The sequence below is a fragment of the Balaenoptera borealis genome (genome assembly GCF_965194805.1).
Source record: "Balaenoptera borealis genome assembly, chromosome: 2".
Classification (NCBI taxonomy): Eukaryota; Metazoa; Chordata; class Mammalia; order Artiodactyla; family Balaenopteridae; genus Balaenoptera; species Balaenoptera borealis.
The window spans coordinates 168,973,343-169,000,639 of record NC_138867.1 but is presented as its reverse complement, the minus strand read 5'-3'; the positions used below and the strand labels follow the sequence as shown (position 1 = coordinate 169,000,639).

The following is a 27,297-nucleotide window of genomic DNA, read 5'->3' as shown; positions in this document are numbered from 1 at the left end:
GACAGCCATCCTTCCATCGGCCATATCACTTGGTCTCCTTCTCTCCCCTTATCTCCTGCTCCCAGGATCTTGCTCTTCAGCCCCCAATGTGTTCAGTTCTATTGACCACACACCTTAAGAAGCCCTTGAATTTGGGGTGTTTTTTATATTGCAGCTGCCAAAAAAGACGGTTGTTTTTGCAAATTGTAATAGGAGGATTCTACAGGAACTGGGAAACTCAGCTGCTTACACTGGATTTCTAGGCACCCTTCTCATATCACCACCTGCAGACAGAAGGGAAGTACCATAGGATGAGAGCATTTGACAACAAAACTCCTTATTTGTTCACATAAATGCCAATCCTGAGAGGCCAGCAGACATGTTTCAGAACACTTGCTCTCTAAACTGAGTTCACAATAAATAATGAAGGTTACAGGGCTTCCCTGGTGGCGCAGCAGTTGAGAATCTGCCTGCCAATGCAGGGGACACGGGTTCGAGCCCTGGTCTGGGAAGATCCCACATGCCACGGAGCAACTAAGCCCGTGCACCACAACTACTGAGCCCACATGCAACAACTACTGAGCCCGCATGCCACAACTACTGAGCCCGCTCGCCTAGAGCCCATGCTCCGCAACAAGAGAAGCTACCGTAATGAGAAGCCCGTGCACCGCAACGAAGAGTAGCCCCTGCTCGCCGCAACTAGAGAAAGCCCGCTAACAGCAATGAAGACCCAATGCAGCCAAAAATAAAATAAATAAATTTAAAAAAAATAATGAAGCTTACAGAGTGTCTTGGCCTCAGGCATCGCTGCCAAAGAGCCCAGGGGGCTTGTGTCCTCCCTCTTCCAATTGTAGAAGTTCTCATGGAAACAACAGGAAAAGAGAGGGCTTTAAGGGGGTCCACAGATGTAGTTCTGACCTTGGATTCACATAATCAGAGTTTGGGTTTTACCCCTAGCATATTTGTGTTTCATGATAGAACATGACTAGAGATTGGGCAAAAATTTTACATGAATAGTTGAGGAAAAGATACCCATTCACACTGCAGGATGTCTCCTCAGAGTTCAGTAGATGGATGATAATAGAGAAACACTGTTCACAAGTAGATGGACACAAGAGTAGATTGCAGTTGTTGTCTTCCTATCTCTAGGATTCAAAACTTATTAGGGAGTAGGAATGGCAGAGATGGTTAAAAATGACCTTTCTCTTCTGACATCATTTTTCCCTTGCTCCTCTTAGCCTCCTAGTGGTGCCTTGTCTCCTACCAAGACAAAAAGAGAGAGACAGAGACAGAGAGAAAATGGAGATAGAGACAGATGGACAGAGAGACACATACAAAGAAATTAATTTGGTCCCCGCCTTGTCTCCGATGTCCAGAGCATGGGTCTCTTTGTCCCCAACAGGGATGGCAGAGACACGTGGTCAAGACACCTTCCTACCCATCTGCCCCATCATCTTCGTTCTTCTGCAGCTCCTGTCCAGTGTCATCCCCGGAAATGGTATGAGAGCTTTCCCTTCACCATGTTAAAAAATGCCCAGTGTTGGGCTTCCCTGGTGGCGCAGTGGTTGAGAATCTGCCTGCCAATGCAGGGGACACGGGTTCGAGCCCTGGTCTGGGAAGATCCCACATGCCGCAGAGCGACTAGGCCCGTGAGCCACAGCTACTGAGCCTGCGCGTCTGGAGCCTGTGCTCCGCAACAAGAGAGGCCGCGACAGTGAGAGGCCCGCACACCGCGATGAAGAGTGGCCCCCGCTTGCCGCAACTAGAGAAAGCCCTTGCACAGAAACGAAGACCCAACACAGCCATAAATAAATAAATAAATAAATAAATAAATTTATATTAAAAAAAAAAAAATGCCCAGTGTAAGAAGAGGAACTCCAGAGGGGAGCAGAGCTGACGCCTTCCCACATCAGCTCAGGATCCAAAGATTCCTCTAAGAGGAGCAGGGGTGTGGGTGGGAGAGACACTGGTCTCCTTGCACTTGGTCTAACTAGTTCTATTGGATCTGCCCCTACAAGGGAAAGCTGATTTCAAGGTCTTAGGGCCTGGCAAGCCTGTTCAGGTCATGGTGGGGAAAGATGCGGAGCTACCATGCTACCTGTCTCCCAACATCAGTGCTGAGGACATGGAGCTGCGGTGGTACACGGACCAGCCCACCAAAGCTGTGCATGTGCATAGGAGAGGGGAGGACGTGCAGCAAGAGCACTTGGAGCTGTATCGGGGAAGGACAACCTTTGTGAGGACCATATGGCCTAGAGCCAAGCAGCTGTGATAATACATAATGTCATGACTTTTGCTAATGGGACATTCCACTGCCAGTTCAACAGCACCATGTCTGAGGAGGCTATGCTCTGGCTGAGGGTGGCAGGTAAGTTCAGCTGGTGGGGCCTCTGGTCTCCCTGGGAGCTTCATCCCCAAACTTAGTCCAGGCTCCAGCTCATCCCTCTTGTAACCCAAAGTTCCTAAGCCTGAGAACTTTCCACAACATGTGCTTTAAAGCAAACCCATTTTTCAGGTGCTTTGCACAAGGGCAGTTTCTCGGGAAACGTGATTCTGTTTTTGTGCTTTTGTTTCCTAATTTTCCTTCCCTTCCTTACCCTATTGACCTGGAAAAGTGGGGACAGAAGGGAGGATGGGAGAGAGATAGAGAGCCAGACACAGAGAGAGACAGGGATACACAGAGATATAGAGAAACAGACAGAGAGACAGAGACAGAGAAACAGACAGAAAGATAGAGGCAGAAACAGACAGAAAGTTAGAGGCAAAAACAGAAAGAGGGAAAAAGAGACAGAGAGAGAGATGGAAAGAAAGAGACAGAAACAATGAGACACAGAGAGGGTCAGAGAGAGGGAAAGACCAAAAGATAAAGAGGTGCTAATTTTTCAATATCTTCCTGAAAATTTTCTGTTTTTTTTTTCTGGGAATATATTCCAACATTTTTGGAATATATCAATAAATATTACACAGGGTAGGTAGTCTGTGAAAAACTCCGAACACCTATTGGAAATTCTCAATATTTTAATTTTTCTAATGGAAGCAGCGGCAACTGCAGATTGGAGCAGATGTCTTTTCCCGAAGGGCTGGGCATGGAGCCCATAATTCGAGTGCAAGTTGACCAGGATGAAGGTGTCTGGGCAGAGTGCACCTCGGCAGCCTGGTACGCAGAGCCACAGGTGGACTGGAGAGACTTCAGGGGACATACTCTACCTTCTGTGATCAATCTCTCAGCCTCACCAACGACTGGCCTCTGGACTGTGGTGTCCAACGTGACTCTCCAGTATGGGGCTGTGAAGGGCCTCTCCTGCCCCATCTTTAACCCTCTCCTCCTGGAGAGGAAGGTGGACAAGATCGACCTGCCAGGTGAGTGTTCAGTTCTGGCCTTTAAAGTTCTGAGTGCAGGCCCTTATGGCCCCGGATGCCAGGACATTAGGAGGGAGCCTAGAGGCTTATAGCAAGAGTGGCTAGGGTAGCAGAGCTCTGTCCACGGCCTGATGGAGGTGGGAGGGGTGGGGTCAAGGGAAACACACAGTTTTGGGTGCTGAATACTGAAGCAGAACAAAGATGGGGTGCAAAGTGTGACCCCAGGTGAGCTCTGCCTCTAGAGGAAAGAGAAACATTCATTACATATAAACTTTCAAGTGTTTTTTAATAGACTTTACCTTTAGAGAAGTTTCAGGCTCACAGCAAAATTGAGAGGGAAGATACAAAGATTTCCCCATATACCCCCTGCCCCCATACATACACAGCCTCCCCCATTATCAACATCCCCCATCAGAATGGTACATTTGTTGTAACTGATGAACCTATATTGACGCATCATCATCACCAAGAGTCCATCGTTTACATTAGGGTTCACTCTTGGTGTTGTGTCTTCTATGGGCTGGAACAAATGTATAATACGTGGATCCACCATCACAGTATCACGCAGAAGAGTTTCACTGTCCTGAAAACCCTCTGTGTCCACCTATTATCCCAACCGACCAACTCCAGGCAACCAGGGATCTTTTTTTGTCTACATAGTTTTGCTTTTCCAGAATGTCATACAGTTGGAATCATACAGTACGTAGCCTTTTTGAATGGCTTCTTTCACTTAGTAATATGCATTTATGGTTTTTCCATACCTTTTCACAGCTTGACAGTCCATTTCTTTTTAATGCTGAATAATATTCTATGGTCTGGATGTAGCACAGTTTATTTATCCAATCACCCTCTGAAAGACATCTCAATGACTTTCAAGTTTGTGTGCATAATTTTTTTATTTCTAAATAATTTCAAACTTACAGAAATTTGAAAGAATAATACACAGAATTCTGTGCACTCTTCACTCAGATTCACCAAATGTTTAACATTCTGCCACTTTTTTTTACCTTTCTCTCTGTCTTCTATCTCTCTTCTGTGCATCTGTCTAGCTCTATCTATATAAATACACATATGTTTCTCTTAAGCATTTCAGAGTAGTTTGTAAACATCATGACCCTAGACCCATGAACCCTGTAGCATCTATATCCTGAGAACAAAGAAGCTCTTTCACCCTGATATTCTTGACTCCCTGGAAACCCCTTCAGCTCCCCACAAAGAGTTCCAGACCATGGTGTAAAAAATAGCTGTGCCTCTGATCCTGCTTGCAGTGGGACTTGCAACAGCTGGAATCACCTGCATCTTACAGCATCGACAAGGGGAAACGTATAGACAGTGGCTGGAAGGAGAGGGGGCATGTGGGGCAGAGGTGCAGGGATGGTGAGCCAGGAAGAATGGGGACCCTCCATTCCACAGTGAGCAGGGATCCCCCAGGGTGTGCAAACCAGGGACACTCATGCGAAGCCCTGTGTTAAGGCTTTCCTTTGGGTGTCCTCAATTACAGTAGAAATGGAATGACCTGTGGCAGCCCCAGCTCTGGGATTGCCCAATTACTTTATGTACAGTGAAAACCCTCTGTCTCTGAGGGATTCCAGGTTATTCTTCACCAGGTGATTTTGGGAAGGTTGGTGGGTCTCCCTCAGGGAAACAGACGTATCTGAGCTTGAGCATGACTATCCGTTAGTTGGGGGTGATGAAACCATTCTGAAAGCCTGCCAGAGTGATCAAACGCAGCAGTGTGTCTGGCACATGGAGAGAGTTTGTGCTTATTGTTAGGATTATCATCAATATCGATTGTTCCACTCAACCGTTCACTCCATTCTCTGCCTCTTATGTCATTTCAGGAGCTGGGTACTTGCCTGTAGATGTCAGGCCCCTATTTTGGGAGCAGAGTAAAGACCATCCTTTGGCTGGTTGTAAAGCCTGCATTATGACTTAGAAGGTTGAAGGGAGGTCTTGGGTCAACAAGCTATGCTCTTACAGTTTTCCCTAGGAATAAGACGATCTCTGTTATTGTTTTATTGGGCACTAAAAAACATGTATTTGTTCTTCTTTTACAGAGAGATGTTAAGAAGAGCTTCGTAAGTCCTGTTTTGACTTAGCTTCCCCGAACATGAGCTTTGGCCCCACTTGATAAGCTGAACCCCACAGTTTCACATCTTTTTGTTTTATTGCAAGCTATAGAGAGGACAACCTTATCTATGGTGAGGACCATTCTTGGAGGCTTTGAGCCTCTGCCCCCCAAGCCATCTCAAGTCCTATCCCTGACCCCTTTGCCAAAAGCAAAGGGAGCCAGAAACACTAACCTGATTTAATGGAGGAAGGGTGAAAGGGCAGGGGTGCTTGTCTCGGGAAAATAGGAAAGGGCAGAAAGGGCCTTTCTTCAATGACATATGGATCCTGGCTTCTCTCTCACAAACACTTGTTTATGATGGATATAAGTGTGGGAAGTTCAGAGTTACTCAAGAGGATGCAGAGAGGGGGTGAACAAAGGCTACCACGAGGCAAATCCAGATTGTTTCTGGCTTCAGCCTGCATCCTGATGCTCTTTCCTCTGTGTGTGTGCACATATGTGCCTAATTGTGTGCATGCGTGTTCTTGTGTGTAGCGTGTATACGTGCATGTGTATGCATGTCTGGATGCATGTGCACATGAGCATAAGTGTGGGCATTTGTGTGTATGTGTGTCCGTGCATGTTTGCCTGTGTGCACGTGCATGTATTTGTACGTGTGTTGTGTGCACACATTTATGTGTGCGTGTATATGTGTATGCATATGTGTGTGCCCATGTGAGTGCATGTTGAATATTCATGTGTGTGTGCGTTCCTTTCTATACCCAGGTGCAGAAATGCTATGTCAAATACTGGTGAGTGGCAACCACATTCTTGTAAAAGTCAAGTTTTAGCTGCCCCAAGAGGCCTTAGCTCCTTCTCTTTCATTTTCTGAGGCCCTGGGAGAGCTTATGGAAGTGAGAGTCCTGCCTGTGGGAGATGCCAGGGAGTCCACTTTTCTGAGACAGGGCACCAGGGGAACACTGTTGCCATGGACAGTGGGGAAAACAGTGACTTTCCACCTCAGGAACTATCTCGTTAGGTGGGAGGCGTGGGGTGGAGAGGGGGGAGTCTGCCTGTGGAAAGGGAACCCCCAGGACCAGGAAAGGGCAAGAGATGGAGCAAGTGAGAGGACTTGTGGAAAATGGGGAGACCTCATCCAAATACAGCCACCTGTCAAAGAAGGAAAAGACACAGAGAACTCATTCATTTGTTCATTCATTCATTCATTCATTTAGAATAGTGACTGAGTACCTCATGTGCCAGCAACCAGGTATTTATTAGTGAGGAAGATGGCTTCCTCCCATCTTCCTAGGGTGTAGAATGTAGGTGGGCATGCAAGTGATAATCCAGTGAAGTTTTTGAGCTAAAACTAGAATAAACGGGGATAAATATAGAATTGAAATGGATACAACAATGAAGTTGGCCACATAGGATCAGCAGACCCTGCTGGAGGATGGTGCCATCTAAACAGGGGGCTGGGTGATGGGGAGACTGCAGCCATGTGGGAAGTAGGAGCGGACCCTGCCCCACCGTGGGGAGAGCGGAGGGCTGTGATGAGTGAGAGCTGGGAGTGTGGGTGAGACGCCAGCAGAGCCGGGAAGACCATTGTAGGGAGTCCAGATTCGTGTGAGGTGCAGTGCAAGATGACTGGGGGGTTTTAAGCAGGGGAGATACATTGATGGATGAAGCGCGTGAGAACAGACATAAGATGGGTCCTGGAGCTAAAAGAAGCAGAGTTGAGAAGGCGTAAGAAAAGGGAGGGATCAAGCTGATCCTCAGCCGTGTAAGTAACTGGGTCACAGCAGCTCAATCTACTGAAAAGAGAGAGGCTTGGGGAGAAACAAGACAGATTTAGGCCAAAAAAGTGAAAACTGTCTTGGACATCTTAAGATGGAAATATTTTCAGACATCCAATTGGAGACGTCAAATAAATCATGAGATGTACTAGTCTAGAGTTCCCGGCAGAAATTTGGACTGAAGATAGGAATTGGAGTTCACTGCATATATCTGGTGTTTAAAATAATGAAAGTGAATAACATTTGGGAAGCCACCATGCCATTTACTCAATTTATCTTTTAAGCCTAAAAGGCATTCTTCTTTAAAGAATGCCTACAAATGTCTTTTAAAAAGGAATAAGATTTAGAAAAGAAGAAAAAAAAGGAAATATACAGGACAAAGAAGATCCAGATCTAGTCTTGGAGAACCCCAATATTTTAAAGTCTGGATAAGCAGGATGACTCCCATCAGAGAAGAAAAAAACAAAAACAAAAACAAAAAACAAAACAAAACAAAACAAACAAAAAGACTGAACAGAGTTGTGTGAGGGACCAGAAAATACTTCTCCACGAAAATCGAGAGATAAAATGTGTTGAGGGAATGGCCAGCTGAGAAGTAGAGTGAGATGAAGAAAGAAAAATGACCTTGAAAAAATTGGCAAGTGTGGTAAATGTAGGGAGTTGCTGCCCATGGAGATAACTGTGTAGAAATTTTCAACATTATTTCTATTAGGCTGAGCTAAAAATGGGAGAGTGGGAAATCAAGGAAAGTTCTTTTGTTGGTTTGGTTTGAATTCAAGGCAAAAGGTAATAGGGCACATTTGTTGCCTAAAAGGAATGATCCACTGTGATGAGAGAAGAAGTCTGCAAGGATGAAGGAAATGAGCAAAGAGAACAATTTGCAGAGGAAATTGTCTACAGCTGTGGGTGGGTTGAGACACAGGTTTGAGCTGCACAGAGAGGAATAAGAATAGTGTGAATAGTGTGAGATAGGAGTCTAGCAGGATTGCACATCCTCCTCTGTTAGATCCCCAGAGGCTCCTGCAGTGTTTGATTTTGTCCTAAAGGACATCACTGAGAATGGTTGCTAGAGAAGGGTTATAACGATCCATGAGCAAAGAACCTGCACCAACCAAGAAGAGAAGAAAAGTAAAAATGGTGGAGGGATGAACGGATGGATGTAAGATGCATTAGAGCTGGTGACGTCGATGTCAGGAATTGGTAACCAGGGGACCAAAGGATTCGTCCTCAGGGATATTGACGTTGTCAAAGATGCTTGATGAGGATACAAAATGGCAACACTTTGGGGACGGTGTGGCAGTTAATCATAAATTTAAAAGTTCAGTTACCCCGGACCCATGACTTTAATTCCTAGGCATACAATAGAGAACATATGCCCACAGAAAGACCCGGACAAGAATGTTCTTAGCAGCCTTGTTCATAATTGCTAAAACTAAGCACAGTCCATTGTCCATCCAGTGTTGCCCATAAGAAGAACAGCGGAATGCTTTTTAGCAATTAAGAAATAATAACAATAGCAAACTAATCAGAAAAGGCTGAAAGGGGAAGAGTTGGCAAAATTTGAGTAGGATCTGGGATTGTGATGTGGTTATTGAATAGTTTTGTATGAATGTTAATTTTCTGGTTTGATCCTTTTCCTGTGGTTATGAAAGATATTGTCCTATGCATATTCTTTATGCTATTTTGCAACTTCTTTGTAAGTCTGGAACTATTTTTTAATGTGAATTTTTTTAATGATGAGAAGATTTGGAATAGTTGAGCTAGGCTAATTGGCCAGCCAGGGAGTCGTTGTTTGATCATAATGGAGATGCAAGGTGGGTGAGCTCCATCCCCATAGCCTGGACTCTATGGGGAAGGGGTTTGGGTGGAGGAGACCAGGGAGAATGTGTGAAGCAGAATTGAGAATTTTGAGGGAAAACAGACAAATAGACTTTGCTAGCAATCTAACAGGAACATGGTATCACTTTAAGAAGGAGGAAAGGAGATGTTTGGGGAGAAATCTGGGGTTTTGATAGTAGAATACGGATTCTATCAAGCCGATGGGATGGGAGTTCAGGAAACATGAATTACTAAGAAATCCCAGTGGAGACCCAAGCAAACAACAGCATAGGGGCTTTAGAATGGACAGGCTGGGCTGTGGCTCTAGTGCTGGTGCCAGGATGAAAACACGGCTTCCAGAACAGCTGGGCACTCAGCTGGTCCCCAAATGCCCTTCCTGCCTCTCTTAGGGAGCCCAGGTATAGACAGACCTTCTACCCAGTTTACCTACTGGGTGCCTGAGAGTGTAACTGAGCAGGACCATATGGGGTCTTTACGGGACAGATTCCCACCCCCCCACCACCCTGAGTCCCCTGCCTGTCTCTTGTTTGTAGAAAACCTTTAGCTTCCTAGGCCTTCCCTGAGTTCCAAAGAATAAATTTAATCAGAGAAGTGAGAAAATGCAGAAACAAAAGAAAATAGGCAAACAAGACAAAATAATAATAGTTTAGCCATTAAACAAAGTCAAGGACACTTAGTTCCCCCTCAAGGGTTATAAATAATATTCTGAGCCATATCCTTGGAATTGTTTTGCAAATACTGAAACCTCCACCAGGTAGAAGTTAACTCCATGATGACCAGACCATAGCCACCATATAATCCTCTGCATCTTGCACAGTTCCAAGAACTGGCCTCAGGAAATGAGAACAAACCGACCCTGGAGTTAAAAGATTAACTATACTTAAAACAATCAAGGTGACACTGACCAGAACACCACATGACCAAATTCAAGATGATTGTTTGAGCTGACTGTGCTGTTCTCCACACCCTTTGCATGTATACCCCTGAAATGTCCCCCTTCAAAATTCTTGCTCCCTGATTGACAGTGGAGAGTTCATTTTTGGGGACATGAGACCACCTTCTCCCTCAGATTGTCAGCTTCCTCAATAAAGATATATTTCCTTTTACCCAACACTTGTCTCTCAGTACTGGATTCTTGAGCCATGAGCAGCTGAACCTGAGTTCGGTAACAAGAGCATCAAGAGGGACAGTGGGGCAGAGCTCCAGATGGGAGAGAAGTGGTCTGTTTGGGAAAATATTTGTCTCAGCACTGGGGGCTGTTAAGATCTCTCTCTGGGTTTCCCCAACAGGATTCCTTAATGTTTGATGCCACAGCTGTCCAATAGTACCTGCATCAATGCACATGCGGTACCATCTGGTGTCCTCCCATATCTTCCTGTGTCTGCCCAAGTCATCCCGTGACCTCCCAGGTACACTTGGGCCCTCTCAGGTCCTCCAGTGTCTTCCTATGTCTCTGTCTCTCTCACTGCCGCTCTCTCCCTCTCTTTCTCTCTGTATCTCTCTGACTCTGTATCTTTGTCTGTCTTTGTATCTCTCTCTGTCTCTCTAATACTGTCTCTTACTGTCACTATCTCTCTCTCTCTCTCTCTCTCTCACACACACACACACACACACACACACACACACACACACACTGGAAACTGGAACACTGGGCAATGAGCAGACCATGCAATGACGCACATGCTGTGTCTCCTCATTCCTAGGAGTAAGACCCAAGCTCCCACCTGAAGTTGCCTTGCCTGCTCTGGGATGTGCTGTTTGCATGGGGTCCCTGGAAGAAAACAGAGACAGCAAAAAATATTCCCAGGGTGACTGTGGGTCCATCTACCCCAGAGAACCCCAGGTCCCCTCAGTGTAGAAGTGTGGGTCAGGGGTTCACACCACTAAACCTGACCCTCTTCTCTTTCATTCCTGGACCCTGACACCACAAACTCACCCTCTCTGAGGATGGAAAGAGTACCACGGAGTTGCTCTTTGAGCAGGAACTGCCCAATAACCCCAGCAGATTTGACCAGGACCCTTGTATGCTGGGCTGGGAGCAGTTCCCTTCCAGGAGATAGTACTGGGAGGTCCAGGTGGAGTGCAAGAAAGCCTGGAACCTGGATATGTGTCTGAAGAGCTTAGGATGGAAGGGAATAGTCCCCAGGTTCCCCCAACATAGACTCTGGGCCTCAGAGTTGTATAAGAAGGTGCCCTGGGCCCTCACCTTCCTGAAGGTTCCCCTCTACCCTTCAGAGCTCCTGTGTCAGGTGGGCTATCTCCTGGACTGTGAGTCGGGCAAGATCTCCTTCCACAGAGTGGCTGGCACATTCCTCATCTACATGTCCTCTGGACTCTTTCTCAGCCCCACTGTGGCTGCTTCTGCTGGTCTGGACACAGGACCCCAGCCCCCTAACCATCTGATCAGGACACTGGTCCCAACAGGCCTTGGACTCTCCATGGGATCACGGACAGCATGAGGACAGGAAGTCTCCTCTGAGGGGGCCCCCATTCTCCCCAGCCCAGCCCAGCTCTGTGGGAAACACGTCCCATCTCCTAAATCCCAGCTGGGCCATGCACAAGGATGCAACTTTGTATATTATCCTTCTTATCTTCATTTTTCTCCTCTGCAAAATGATGACAATATGTTATGAGCTGAATTTTGTCCCCTGCCAAAATTCATATGTTGGAGCCCTAACCGCCAGAACCTCAGAATGTGACTGTATTTAGAGAAAGAGACCTTAAAGTGGTTATTAAGGTAAAATGTGGTCCCCAGAGTGGGCACTAATCCAATGTGACTGAGGTCCTTATAAGAAGAGGAGATTAAGACACAGACACACACAGAGGGATGGCCATGTGAGGACACAGGGAGAAGATGGCCATCTACACACCAAAGAGAGAGGCATCGGAAGGAACCAACCCTGCTGACACCTTTATCTCACACTTCCAGCTTCCAGAACTAAGAAAATAAATTTTTCTTGTTTAAGCCTCCCAGTCTGTGATATTTGTTATAAAGGCTGGGCTGACTGATACATCATATTATTATACACCATTGGGTGATTTTTTGAAATATGTTTGGGGACATATGGAAAACATTGAGCTCAGTGCCAGACATGTACTAGTTGTTCAGTAAATGCCAGCCTTCCTCCTCTTGCTCCTCCACCTTCTCACAACCACCCAGACATCTGACCTACCTCTCTTCCTCCCTCACCATGACAGTCTAGCACAGGGCCAGGTGGACCAAAGATTCCAGGGCTCCCAGTCTTGCCCTTTGCGTCAGTCAGGGTCCTGTTGGGGCAGAGACCACACCAGCAGTTCCAAGAGAGACTACGCTGGAATTGAAGAGCTCAGAAGAGAAGGCAAGAACACGGAGATATGGCAGCGCTCATGCTGCCAGAAGCCACTTCCACCCCTGTGTCAGGGGTCAGAGAGGAGATGGGAGGAAGAGCATGGGAGCTTCAGAAGACACTGCTCAGAGGCCTGTGTGGCTGGTTCCACAGAGTGCTGAGAATGTGCAAACTGGGGTCCAGAACTGTGAGGACAGGTGGTCCTGAGAGGACAGAATTGGGACTGTCCCCCAGTCTGTGTGCTTCCCCTTGCCTGATCTAATGGGGAGCAGTAGACAAGAGCTTTGTAGAGTCAGGGTCCCCACCCCAGAGTGGAGCACTGGGGGTCTTGTAGTAGTGCCCTGGGGCTGACCTAACAAAGTACCACCCACTGGAGGACTTAAAACTACAGGAATGTATTCTCTCACAGTTCTGGAGATCAGACATTATAAATCAAGATGGCAGCAGTGTCGGTTTCTTTTGGAGCCTCTGAGGGAGAATCCGTTCCATGCCTCTCTCCTAGCTCCTGGTGCTCCAGGCCTTCCTGGGCTTGCAGCCACATCACACCAGTCTCTGCCTCTGTCATCATGTGGCCATCTCCTTGTGTTTCCATGTCGCAAATCTCCCTCTCCTTTCTCTTACAAGGATACTGGATTCAGAGCCCACCCTAACCCAGGATGATGTCCTCCAAGATCCTTAGTTACATCTGCAAAACACTATTTGCAGAGAAGCTCCCACTCACAGGTGCAGGGGTTAGGACTTAAAACACATCTCTTGGGGGGTCCCTGTTCAGCCCACCACAGGGGGCGTGGAGTTGGGACACAAGGGCTGAAGGACAAGAACACCTTCCTGCATGGCAGTGCCCTCTCCGAATAAGATGAACAGGGAATACAAGGACCCTATAGAAATCTATAAATGTTTTTCAGAGTCAAGTTCCTCATACAAAGGTGAGGTCAGTTTTATGAAAGTGCTCTCCATATCCGGCACTTTGGAGTTCAGAATTGGGAGCATAAGGTAGTCAGTGAGTGGAGTGGCCAGAAAATGCCATGGAAATGCCTCTTTTATTAAGGTAAGATTTACATGTGATGAAACAAATTATTTTTAAGGCAGGACAAGAAAAATTGAAACATAAAATTCTCTCTGCTGTGTGGGTCACTATCCCCTCCCCTTTAGTGTGCATTGTGCATCTGCATTATACATTAACCGGAGTCCTTAGAAGATACAGGAATGCCTGATTGGTTGGAAAGAGCAATTTTCTTCTGGCACCAGCAAGGTAACTCCCTAGGAGATAACATTCCTTTCTCAATCCTGCCATGGTCACATGCAGATCTGAACTATGTAAACTATCAATATGTCAATACGTCACTTGAGGTCTAATCATTTGCCTCAGAAACTATATTAACTGTGCTTTGACCTCTACTTGGCAGAACAGTCCTCAGAGCTTTCTGAAAGATTGTCTCCCAGGCTATAATCCTCAGGTTGGTGCAAATAAAATTTTCTATTTCTTTCTTAGATCGACTACTGATTAATTTTTTCATCCACAGACATCTTTGGGGGACACAATTCAACTATTACAGTATCTATTTATGACACTTTATTCCATGACCCATTCAATAAATATTTAGGATGGCTAAAAATGTGTATTGTCAGGAAGAATTTTTCCTCTACCCGTCCAGGTTTCTCTCGCTGGTCTAAGAATTAAATTGACAAGAGACAGATTAACAGGAGAAAATCAAACAAAAGTTTAATAACATGTATACATGGGAGAGACCCAGGAAAACTGAGTAACTCACCAAAATAGCTGAAACCCTCACCTTAAATACCATCTTCGCCTAAAGACAAAAGAGGATGTTGGTGGTGGTGGTTTGGGACTTCAAATGGGAGGAAGACAATTCACATGGAGATGGAAAAGCAAATGTTTGGTAAATAAATGTTTGCTGTGCCCCTGAAAAGACCATGGGACCCAGAGAGTAATTTAAAAAGCTGACTTTGCTAGGTTACTCCTTGTCAACCACACCCAGTTCATGCTATAGTTATCTATGGTAATAGTTCCCTCCTGGTAATAGACCCCCTACCAAAATTCTTTAGGCAGTTGGGGGAAGGTCAATGTTTCTTCCTGAGTCTCTTGGGCCTAGATTGGTTTCAACTCGAAATAATCCACATGCCGGAGAGACATTTTGGGGTGGCAAATTCTGTTCCCCTACAAAGGTCATCTCCAGGGCTTCCCTGGTGGTGCAGTGGTTGAGAATCCGCCTGCCAATGCAGGGGACACGGGTTCGAGCCCTGGTCTGGGAAGATCCCACATGCTGCGGAGCAACTGGGTCTGTGAGCCACAACTACTGAGCCTGCGCGTCTGGAGCCTGTGCTTCCGCAACAAGAGAGGCCGCGATAGTGAGAGGCCCGCGCACCGCGATGAAAAGTGGCCCCCACTTGCCGCAGCTAGAGAAAGCCCTCGCACAGAAACGAAGACCCAACACAGCCAAAAATAAATAAATAAATTAATTAAATTAAATTTAAAAAAAGGTCATCTCCATCTCCCAGGTGGGATAGAGGAGACCATGCACGTCCAAGGGATGAGCAGTGAGCTCTCCATACATCTGCAGTTATTATGTGGTTTAACAGAGGAATGAGATCCTGCTTCATTGTTTCAGACTGCTTGCCTTGAAAACGCACCATCTTGCACCATCTTCTGTGTATCAGCAGGAAAGAAAAAGTGAAGTTGAGAATTCACCGTGCCACTTTTATTTTGATACTTATGGAAAGAGCATTTTTAGGCTTGGCATGGATTTGTATTATAAGGTGAAAGGCTAACTAATTTTCTGGCCAGTCCCACAACCCAGGCATGTTTGCTTCAGGAGCCATTTCCTTGAAATGTAGCAAAGAAGATAATGCCTGTAGGGAGGGGGAAAAGTCTTTTTCTTCCACCCATCTTAGGCTCTCCTCCAGATGGGGCCCTGTAAATTCAACTAGAGACAGATTAACAAGGGACAAACAAACAGAAGTTGATTAACACTTACATCATGGATATGGGAGCAAACACGGGAGAAGATTAGGGCTACTCTGGAGGGCATTTATGACACTTGAATTTTGGGAGGAGGCTCTGCTTTAGACAGATAAGGGATTCTGAAGCCTCAAATGCCTTCATCTTGAAATAATTCTTATGCCAAAGAGGCATATTTTGTGATGTCCTGATCCCCTTCAGGCCCCATCTCCCCACATCCAGGGAGGAGACAGGGCTAACTTCAGCTGTTATCTGAATGCAAATGATAAACTCCACCTCCAGTCACAGAGAAAATTAGCATTTCATCTTGAAAACATGAATATAATGGCACAGAATTTATAAGAAATATATATTTGGTCATTCAGATCACCAAAATACATTTCTCATATATACTTGGTCTTTGTCCACAGTTCCTGGCCCAAAGCTCCCAAAACCCTTGGAATTTCCTAAGCGATGAAAACAATGGGAACATTTTTTGTTATTAATATTTGGTCTCTCCTCCCGAAGAGCATTTCAGTTCCTGAAAATGCTTCAGAGCCACAAAGGTAAAGTGGGTGTCTTGTTATTCCTAACAAGTCCCTTTCCACCACAACTGGGTGTATGTTAATGAAGTGACTTTTGGAAATCCCCTAAAGATGGGGGCTTGTTGCCTGGGGAACCAACCTAGAATAAAGGGTTGGGACTTTCAATCCCATCTCCTGATTTCCAGGAAGGGGAGAGGGGCTAGAGGTTAAATCAATTACCAGGTGACAATAATTTAATCAATCACACCTAAGTCATGAAACCTCCATAAAAACCCCAAAGGACCAGTTTAGACAGAAGCTTCTTTGTTTGGGAATTCACCCTATGTATCTCTTCTTCTGGCTGTCGATTCATACCCTTTAATATTCTTTGTAATAAATTGGTAATCTAGTGAGTGTGTACAGGTTTCCTGAGATCTGTAAGCTGCTGTAGGAAATTAATCAAACCCAAGGAGGGGGTCATGGGAACTTCTGATTTACAGCCAGTTGGTCAGAAGTACCGGTAATGATCTGGACTTTCAACTGGTGTCTGAAGCTCAGGGAGGGTGTCATGGGAACCTCTGATTTATTGTTGGTTGTTCAGAAGCACAGGTGACAACCTGGACTTATGATTGCCATCTGAAGCAGGAGAGGGGAGCAGTCTTAACGGACCGAGCCCTTAACTTGTGGAATCTGATGCCATCTTCAGGAAAATAGTGTCAGAATTGAGTTGAATTGTAGGACACTCAGCTGGTGTCAGAACATTGCTTGGTGCTGTGGAGAAACCCCTTCAACACATTGAAAATTGGAGGCAGAACTTTAAATGAGTTTTGTCCACCCAGCTATATAATAGGGTGATACATCTTTCTGTCTTTGCAATTTCTTTAGTGGGTTGCCTGTGGTGCACATCACATTCTGGTTTAATGTGTATTCAAATAGAACTATTTGCTTTCTCTTTCACCTTTGTGAAGGAATTTTCTGAGTTGGGAGAAGATTTTCTTTGTAGTTCTCTACCATCCCATGGGCTGAAGCCACGGGAACTGGATTCAGTCAACTACCTGAGTGATTCTGGGAGCAGATTCTCCCCAGAGCCTTCAAGAAAGAGCAAGCTCACCAAGACATCTTGATTTTGGCCTTGTGGGACCTAAGCAGAGCCCAGCTGGACTTCTGGCCCACAGAACTGTGAGATAATAAATGGATGTTCTTTTAAACCACTAAAGTTGTGATATTTTATTACACAACATAAAAAGCTAATTCATAAAAGAACAAAACATTACAATTAAAGGGCGGAGATTGTCAGATTGGGTTTAAAAAAGAAAAGATGTAACTATATGCTGCTAACAATAAACACATTTTAAATATAAAGACACAAATAAGTTAAAAGTATAAAAACATATCATGTTACACTAAAGAAAAGAAAACTGGAGTGACTACATGAATAGCAGAAGTAGATTTCAGAGCAAAGAATATTACCAGAGTTAAAGGTTATTTTATGATAATTCACCAGAAGGATATAGCAATCTTAAATATCTGTGCACCCAATAATAGAACTTCAAAATACATATAGCAAAAACCGATAACACTGCAATAAGAAATGACACATCCACAATTACAGTTAGAGATTTCAATACACCCTCTTCCAATAATTGGTAAATAAATAGGCAACAAATCAATCAGCAAAGATTTAGAGAACTTTTGATAGACTATCAATCATGATTGATTGATTTGAACCAAACTGACATTTACAGAAAAGTGAATCCAACAGCAGAAAACACATCTTTTTCAAATGCAAACAGAACATTTACTAAGATAGACCATGTTCTGAACCATAAAACAATTCTCACTGAATGTAAAAGGAGTCAAGTCATACAAAGTATGTTTTCTGATCACAATTGAATTCAATTAGAAGTAATAACAGAGAGATCTCTGGAAAATTACAAAATCTTTGGACATTAAATAACATACTTCTAAATAACCCATGTGTTAAACAGGAGGTCAAAATGAAAATTAGAAAGGATTTTGAACTAGATAGTTAGGAAAATACAACATATCAAAATTTGTGGGAAGCTACTAAAGAATTATCTGGGAAAACAATTATAGCACAAAATTTCCTATATTAGAAAAGATGGAAAGTTTCAAATCAGTGACCTCATCTTTTACTTTAAGAAACCAGAGGGCTTCCCTGGTGGCACAGTGGTTGAGAGTCTGCCTGCCGATGCAGGGGACGCGGGTTCATGCCCTGGTCTGGGAGGATCCCATATGCCGCGGAGCAACTGGGCCCGTGAGCCACAACTACTGAGCCTGTGCGTCTGGAGCCTGTGCTCCGCAACAAGAGAGGCCGCGATAGTGAGAGGCCCGCGCAACGCAATGAAGAGTGGCCTCAGCTCGCCACAACTAGAAAAAGCCCTCACACAGAAACGAAGACCCAACACAGCCAAAAATAAATAAATAAATTAAATGCTGGCTTAACTCCTAGAGAGTTTCATTATTAAAAAAAAAAAAAAAGGGAATTGATGTAATATAAAAAGGAAAAACAATAGGAAAAAAAAATCAGCGAAGCCAAAAGTTGATTCTTTGACAAGATCAATAAATTTGATAAAAGTCTAGCCAGACTGGTCAAGAGAGAAATAAGACCCACATTACTAATATCGAGTAAGAGAGATGACATCAGGAAAGAATCTACAGATATTAAAAGGGTAATAGTAGATCATTATAATAAACATTTCTATATTGAAAAAATAAACTACCCAAATTCACTCTGAAAAGTATAATAAAATGAATAGATAAACTTATTCATTTAAAATAAATTGAATTTACAATAAAAAAATACTTTCCCACAAAGAAAACCTAGCCCCAGATGGCTTCCCTGGCAAACTCTATCAAACATTTAAGGAGGAAATGTTACCAATTCTGCACAAATTCTTTGTGAAACTGGAAGAAGGGGCAGTGCCTCCCAATTCATTCTATGAGGCCAGCACTACTCTGATACAAAAAGCAAACAAAGATATAATCAAAAAAGAAAACTACAGACCAATATCCCTAACACACATAGATGCAAACATTCTTAACAATATATTAGCAAGTTACATCCAATAATATATAAAAATTAAAATACACTATGACCCAGTGAGATTTCTTCTGGGGATAAAAGGTTGGCTTAACTTCCAAAATCAATAATTTCTCATATTAACAGATAGAGAAAGGAGAAAAAAAAGAGAAAGAAAAACCATACAATCACCTCATAAACACACAAAATTCTTTTGACAAAACCCAACATCACTCCCAATAAAACTCTCAGCAAGCTAAAATAAAATTTACTTTACCTGATTAAGGGCATCTATGAAAAACCTACAGCTCTTATCACATTTAATGGTGAAAGACAGCATGTTTTTTCTCAAATATCAGGTATAAGACAAAGATGTCTGCTCTCACCACTGATATTCTGTGTTGTACTGGAGGTACTAGCCGGTGCAATAAGGAAAGAAAGAGAAACAGAAGTCACCCAGATATGAAAGGAAGTAAAACTGTCTATATTTACAGATGATATGACAGTCTATGTAGAAAATACAACGGAATATATGAAAAAGCTAGTTGAACTAATAAATGAGTCAGAAAGTTTGTAGGAAACAAGAGCAATATTTTAAAAATCAATTGCATTTTTCTAAGCTTGCACACAGTCAGAAATTGACATTTTAAAAACTGTATCATATACACCTATGAGGGAGGAACTATATTATCCTATTGCACAGATGAGGAACCTGAGATGTTGGAGACGTGGATTAACCGCAGGGACAGCACGTGGCTGATAAACGCTGGAGAGGAGATTCTAATTTACGTCTGTAGTCTCTTCAATTTATACAAAGTGGACAGCGAAACCGTGCACCGGAGGACATCAGTGGTGTAGACCAGAGCAAAGACCACGGAGTCGGATGGCCTGGAGTTCAAATTCTGATCCTGCTCCTTATTCGATGTGTGACTTTGGTCATGTGATGGCATCTATGAAATGGCACGGTGCTGGGATTAAGGGAGTTGAAGGCTGGGAAATGTTAGGGGAGTTATTTTAGGGACGGGATGGGAGGAGGGAAACTCAGAGGCTGAGACTTTCTCCATGCACTACGAGCCTCCGACGCTCCCTGCTGGCCAAAGGAGGACGCTGGTGGGAACAGTTTTTGGATAAAGAGGTGGTTCTTGGGTGAGGGGAAAAGAGCCCTGGTCCCTCAGCAGGGCCACTGCTGTCCCTCCTCCCCTTTCTTCCTTAGCATCCTTCCTTTAAGGTGATTTAGAGTGAGAGATGGAAAAATCTAGAACTCATTCCAGATCCTGCAAACAATTGACTGTGAAACCCGAATCCCTCCATGGGCCTCACAGAGCCCACCAAGTCCATGACAAGTCTACAAATAATCAGAGATGGGTATAAAGAGCTAGTTACAAGGCTGGGCATCAAAGTGCTGGGTATAACAAGAAAATCTGGAACTAATTTAAATGTCCATCATGGGAATATTGACCAGTTTAGCAGCTGAAAAATAACCTTGAAGAACAGTTGACATGAAAATATAGTCAAATGACAAGAATGAATCTGACAGACAATATGTTGAGAGAAAGGAGCCAGACACACTCACACACAAACATGCTGTTGGAGATTTATATTTCTATAAAGCTCAAGGACAGGCAGAGCTAATCTATCATGATAGAAGTCCGGATAGAGGCTACTTCTGGGAAGGTTTATGGCTGGGAAGAGGGCACAGGAACCTTCCTGGGGGCTGGAAATGCTCTATCTCTTAATGTGGGCAATGGTTGCAAACGTCTATACATATGTAAAAATTCACTGAGTTGTACACTTTATATGCACTTTATGTATGTTATGTGACACTAAGACAATTTTTTAAAAAGATATTCAAGGGGGAAAAAAAGAGTACTAAACAGTATGATCCTATTCTTAAAAAGAAAATAAAAGGAAAAATACCATTAAAAAAAACTGTATCACTTACAGTAGCATAAAAGATGTTAAATACATAGGGATAAAAAGATGTGTAAGACCTGGACACTGAAAACTAACTAACATTGCTGAGAGAAATTAAAGAGAACCTAAATAGATAAAGAGATACATCTTATTCATGGATCAGAGAACTTCTCCCCAGATTGATTTATAATTTCAATGCAATCCCAATCCAAACCCCAGGAAGATTTTTGTCTGGAAATTGACAAGCTGATTCTAAATTCATTTGGAAATGCAAAGGACTTATAATATCCAAAACAACTTAGAAAAGAAGGTCTAAATTTACCTAACTTCAACATATATTACAAAGCTGTAGTAATCAAGACAGTGTGGTATTAGCAGAAAATCTGTTGTCACATTTCCCACACTTCAATTGCTAATAAAAACTTGGTAATAATGGCAGAAATCTTTTCTGGAAACACTTACGACATTGGTAATGACCCATACTGGGGAGATAAATCCAGTATGTAGCCATACTTACATAAAAGAAATTCTTATTAAGAAAAAAAAAGACAGTGTGGTGTTGATAAAAAGAAAAACTTAATCAATGGAACAAAATAGAGTCTAGAAATAGAGATATATATATATATATTCAACTGATCTTTAACGAAGGAGAAAGGATAGTCCTTCCAGGAAATGGTACTGGAATAATTTGATAAAATATATCCCCCCAAACTTACTTTGAATCTATAATTCATGTCATACACAAAATTTAACTCAAAACAGATGATAAAAATAATATAAAACCTAAAACTATAAAACTCCTAGAAGAAAACATAGAAGAACTCTCAAAACTCAGTAAGGAAACAAACAAACACATTTTTTAAATTAACAAGATTTGAAGAGACACTATCCAAGGATGAGATACAGAGGCAAATAAGCACACAAAAAGAGGCTCATGGTTAGTTATTCGGGAAGTGGATATTAAAACCACAATGCAGCAACATGCCACAACTATTAGAATCCCTAAAATGTAGAAGACAGGCCCTACCAGTGGTGGCAAGATGTGAAGTTACCAGAACACTCATACACTGCAGGTCAGAATGTAAAATATTTCAACCACTTTTGAAAACACTGATAGTTTCTTTAAAAGTTAAACATATGCCTAACAGAAGGCCCAGGGATTCTGCTCCTTGGCATTCATCTAGAGAAAGGAAAATATAGGTCTACAGAAAGACTCACAAACATTCTTAGCAGCTTTCTTTGTAATAGCCAAACACTTGGAAACAACCCAAATATCCATCCACAGGTGAATGGATAAACAAATCTTGGTATCCACACTAGCAGTAAAAGGGATTAAGCTTCTGATAGATGCAGCAATATGGATGAATCTTGGAAAAATCATGCTGAGAGAAAGAAAGCGGACTAAAACTTTTATACACTGAAGGATTCTATTTATAAAGAACTCTAGAAAATGCAAACTAATCAATATGGAAAAAAAAGCAGATCAGTGGTTTCTTGGAGGCCTGGAGTTGGGAGGGTGATATTGTGGTTTATAATAAATATATATTTATTCTTCAACCGCATTCCTTACACAGAGCTCCTGAAATCCTTGGAATTGTTGTAATGAGGGCCATAAAGGTGTATTTTGTTGCTCACAACAAGTCCCTGTCAACCCCACACTTGAGTTTATGTTAATGAGGTGATTTTTGGAAAACCCCTAAGGATGGGAGCTGGTTGCCAGAGGAATCAACCCATGATTAGATGGTTGGAACTCTCAGCCCCACCCCCTGATTTCCAGAGAGAGACTGGAGGGTGAATCAATCACCAAAGGCCTGTGACTTAATCAACATACCTATGTAATAAAGCCTCCATAAAAACCCAAAAGTACTGGGTTTGAAGAGGTCAGTGAAAATGTGGAGATCTGGGGAGAGTGGCAGGCCTAGAGAGGGCATGGGAGCTCCATGCCTCTTCCCACAAACCACGCCCTATGCATCTCTTCCATCTGGTTGTTTCTGAGTTACATCCTTTAAGAATAAACTAATAATCTGCTAAGCAAAATGTTTCTCTGAGTTCTGTGAGCCACTCTAGTAAATTAATCAAATCCAAGGAGTAGGTCATGGGAACTTCTGATCTACAGCCCACTGGTGAGAAGCACGGGTGACAACCTGGACTTGCAATTGGCACCTGAAGTTGGGGGGCAGTCTTGTAGGATTGAGCCCTTAACCTGTGAGGTCTGATGCTACTTCCAAGTAGATAGTGTAGGAATTGAGTTAATTGCTTGGTGGTGTTGGAAAACACACACATCGTAGGGGGTCTAAAGGGAGGGATGATGAAGGGGCAAGAAGAAACTTGAGAATGGTAAATACCTTCAGTATCTTAATTGTGGTGACAGTTTCACAGGTATATACGTATGTTGTCGGAAAGTGCATTTCAAATGTGCAGTTTACTGTAGTCAGTCACACCTCAATAAAATGGTGACAACAGTAGTGAAAGCCCACATAACATATGAAAGGAGGTGAGTATGTGTACTGAGGCTCGGTGGAGGAGCCAGCTCACTGGAAGTGGGGAATAGAGAAAGCTTCAAATCAGACCTGGAATTCTCCAGCTTCTTGCTCTTGAGCTTGGGCAACTCAGGCAGTCTCCTTATGCCTCAGTTTCTCCATGCATAAAGCATGCATGAAAATGAAGACTCACATCTTCTGGGTCAGCTGTGAGCATGAGGCAGTCAGAGCAGGCAAGGTGCTGGTCATCAGGCCTCTGATAAATGTTTGAAACAATTAATAGTGGAGGGATGGTAATGGCAAACACAAGACCGCCATTGCCAGTTTTGTATATCATACTCACATGCTCAACCCACCTACTCTGCTCTCAGATAAGAACTATCATGACTGCTGTGTCAGTCAGCTCAGGCTGCATAACAAATACCACAGACTGGGCAGTTTAAACAACAGACATTTATTCTCTCACAGTCCTGGAAACTAGAAGTCTAAGGTCAAGGTGTAGGCAGGGCTGGCTTTTCCTGAGGCCTCTCTCCTTGGCCTGTAGATGACCATCTTCTCTCTATGTCTTCATATGGTCAACATTTTTGTGTCCTAGTCTCCTCTTCTTATAAAGACATCAGTCGTATAAGATCAAGGCTCACCCCAATGACCTTATTTAAACTTAATCACCTCTTTAAAGACCCTGTCTCCAAATAGAGTCACACTCTGAGGTCCTGGGGGTTGGAACTCCGACATATGAATTTGAGGGGTCACAATTCAGTCAATAACAACAGTCATGTTGTAGACGAGCAAACTCATGTCCAGACCTGTTGTAACTTGCAGGAGGCTTTACAGAAAGCAACCATCAGGCTGGAATTTGACTTGGGCAGATGCTGGTCAGGTGCTTGAGATGACCATGGCAGGGGCCATTCCTGGCCCCAGGTGGATAGCTTGGCATTCTCCCCCTCCTGGTAGTGTAGGGATTTGAGTCAAAAGGGGAGAATGGCAGACCTCCCCCAATGGAAGGAGTCAGGGAGGGGGGTTGGGTGGGTAGGCAGAGGCCAAAAGAAGCAAGCCCAGCTGGGCACTCCCCGGCAGGTCAGGTGCCAGGATGAAGGGTCCCACTTAAGCACCCAGACACTTCTCCAGGTTTGCACCTCCTCCCTTTCACCCCTGGGAACCCAGTTACTTGCAACTGGCATGGGATCCCCCAAGTGGGTCCTGTTGATAAAAAGAAACAATTGCAGCCAGTGGAGAGGCAAGGGTTGTGGTACACTTCCTTGAATTCAGCAGCAACTGAGATCTACAGCATCCATCACCACTCAGGCAGAATGTGGATGAAGACAGGGACAGACCTTTGTAAATACAAACACCACTTCTTTATCCATTCATCCATCGACAGACACTTATGTGGTCTCCATGTCTTGGCTATTGTAAATAAGGCTGTTATGAACATGGGGATACAAATCTCTCTCCAACATAGTGTTTTCATTTCATTTCCTTAGGATATATTCTCAGAAGTGGAATTTCTGGATGACATGGCAGTTCTATTTTTAATATTTTTAAGAACCTCTATACTGGTTTCCATACTAGCTGCACTAATTTATAACCCCACCAACAGTACACATGGGTTCGCTTTTCTTCACACCCTCACTAGCACTTGTTATCTCTTGTCTTTCTATGATAGTTATTCTAACAGGTGTGAGAGGATTCCTCATTGTGGTTTTGATTTGCATTTCTCTGATGATTAGCAATGCTGTATATCTTTTCATATACCCTCAGAACCACCAGCTGGGATGTAGCTCTCAGGACTTTCGATACTGGGGTCACTGCTGCAGTAGGGCATGCACGGCTGAAGACAGGGGTGCAGGGCGCGAAGTCTCGCCCTGCAGGTCGCCGGCCAGGCTCCACTCTGGGAATGACTCCAACGTGCACCAAGAGTGACGGGGTGCACAGTGCACATTGCTCGACCAGGAAGTTAATGAAAATCACTGACTTGTACATTTACAAACCAGTGAGGTTGAGGGTATGAAAATTAGTCAGTAAAGTTATTTAAAATCCCAGTTCTGTTCCAGGAGACATAGCCCTCCTCTCCTGTTGTCTCAGGTGTGAAATGGGACGTTACCACACAGACTTGCTATTAGATGAGTTAATGTGGAGGAAACAAGTGAAAAAGGACACTTTGTCTTTTAACCCAATCTTGTGGATACATTACATGCCCAGGAGATGGGGAAGCAAAAGAGACTGACAGAGACTGACCAGGGACATAGCCCCAGAACTGCTGCTTTTATTTTTCAAACATTCTTTTGAACACACTTACTAATGCCTTAAGTATTGTAGTAGCCACTCCCTCCTCCTTCTGAGGTCTCCGTCATGCCATCCTGAGTAATTGCTTTTTAAGCACTGATCAACCCAGAATGATTTTTATCTTCACAGCTTCTTTCCTGTCTCCCCATTGGTCTGCTGGCTGAGTCATCTAGGGGAAGAGGTTCTGGGCATTTAAAAACTTGGTAGGCAATACTTATGGTTGTTCTGGAAGCCCCAGGAATGGCTGACCACATCCTGCACTGCCCTGGCTTACTCTACATCCATCCAGCTTTATTTTCCTCCAGAATGCTTATCAACTACCCAAGTAGGAGTTCACCAACTGATAGCGTATGAGCTCAGCTACTGCTAGTGTAGGAGATCAACTGCTAGTGTAAATCATCTGTTGCTAGCATAGGGGTCACCAACTGCCAGCACTAACTGCCAACGCAAGAGCTCTCCTAGTGCCAGTGTAGGAGTTCACCTAATGCCAGTGTAGGAGATCATCTACTCCCAGTGTATGGGTTCACCCACTGTAGGATAGATATGGCATAGATTGTTACCCGTCACTCACAAAGGTATCAGGGCACGTGCAGGAGCTTGCATGTTCATTGTGGTCTCTCTGAACCTAGAACACTGGGTGGTACCCTGGGGATGCAGAAGTCAGCAGGAGTAATATTTGTAAAGCTGAAAATCAGTCTATTTGCCAACAGGTATCACTGAAGCTCATTTTTTTTCTCTCGACTGGTGGATGGTAGCAGCATGTCACCCCAAAACATCTCATTTGGCATAAAGGTTATGTAACCAAGCAGGACCCTAGGAGGCTTTCCTGGGACAGACCCTTCCCCCATATCCTCTGATATCTGATGCACATTTCCTGAGTTGTTTTACAAATGCTAAAACCACCACCAAATGGAAGAAATTAACTACTTGATGATCATGGGGCCCCAGACCTACTGGAGCCTAAGGTTGATAATGTTAACCACCCTGTTACCTCACCATCAACCAATCAGAGAATTGTGCAGGGGCTGATCACATACCCTGAGATTCCCCCCTCCCTCACCTGGCCTTTAAAAATGCCTTGCTGAAACCCTTCGGGGGAGTTCGGGGGTTTTAGAGCCACGTGTCCTCCTTGTATTGGCGCCTTTACAATAAATGCTGCATTTTCCTTCACCACAACCGGTGTTAGTGGATTGGATTTACTACGCATGGTCGAGCAGACCCAAGTTTGGTTTGGTAACAATTATTTTGAGCCAGAGGTGCTTGAGAAGCAAATACAAGCTCCCTGCCTTTCCCCATCTATCTAAAAGCAGGACACACATTTAGAGGTAGTCCTGTCCCCTCTCCACAGGAAAGATTTGGAGACAATTCTAATCTTATCAGTTTGGAGATGGCATGGGGCTGGGGTGGGGGGGGGGCGGTGGCGGTGGGGTAGGATCTACATGTAACAAACCTTACTAACTAGCATTACGTACCATTAGTTTACCTGCTCATTTTACGACCTTGGAAGCCTAAAACTGCTTTCCCTGTCATTTCTCCATAAACATTGTTCTTTGTTGAAGATGCCATCTAAGCCAGAGATCTAAGCTGCTGCTCTGTTACTCATTTTCCTGAGGTTTCTCCTATGCATACCTGAGGTATACGTGTCAATAAACGTCTTTGTTTTTCTCTTGTTTAGCTTTATTACGGGGTCTCAGCCAAGAACTCAGAAGGGTTGAGGGAATATGATTTTTCCTCCCTTACA

General features: G+C 43.8%; 1 protein-coding gene across 1 annotated transcript; it reads left to right on the top strand.

Annotated features, from left to right (window-relative positions):
* Positions 1-1,269: 1,269 nt before the first annotated feature.
* LOC309623514 (butyrophilin subfamily 1 member A1-like) lies at positions 1,270-27,083 on the top strand. Its single transcript, XM_082380459.1, is given in 5 exon segments — positions 1,270-2,236; positions 2,952-3,423; positions 9,414-9,469; positions 10,971-11,081; positions 11,085-27,083. Coding segments are annotated over 5 exon segments (1,230 nt in total). The 5' UTR covers positions 1,270-2,044; the 3' UTR covers positions 11,484-27,083.
* The last annotated feature ends 214 nt before the right edge of the window (positions 27,084-27,297 follow it).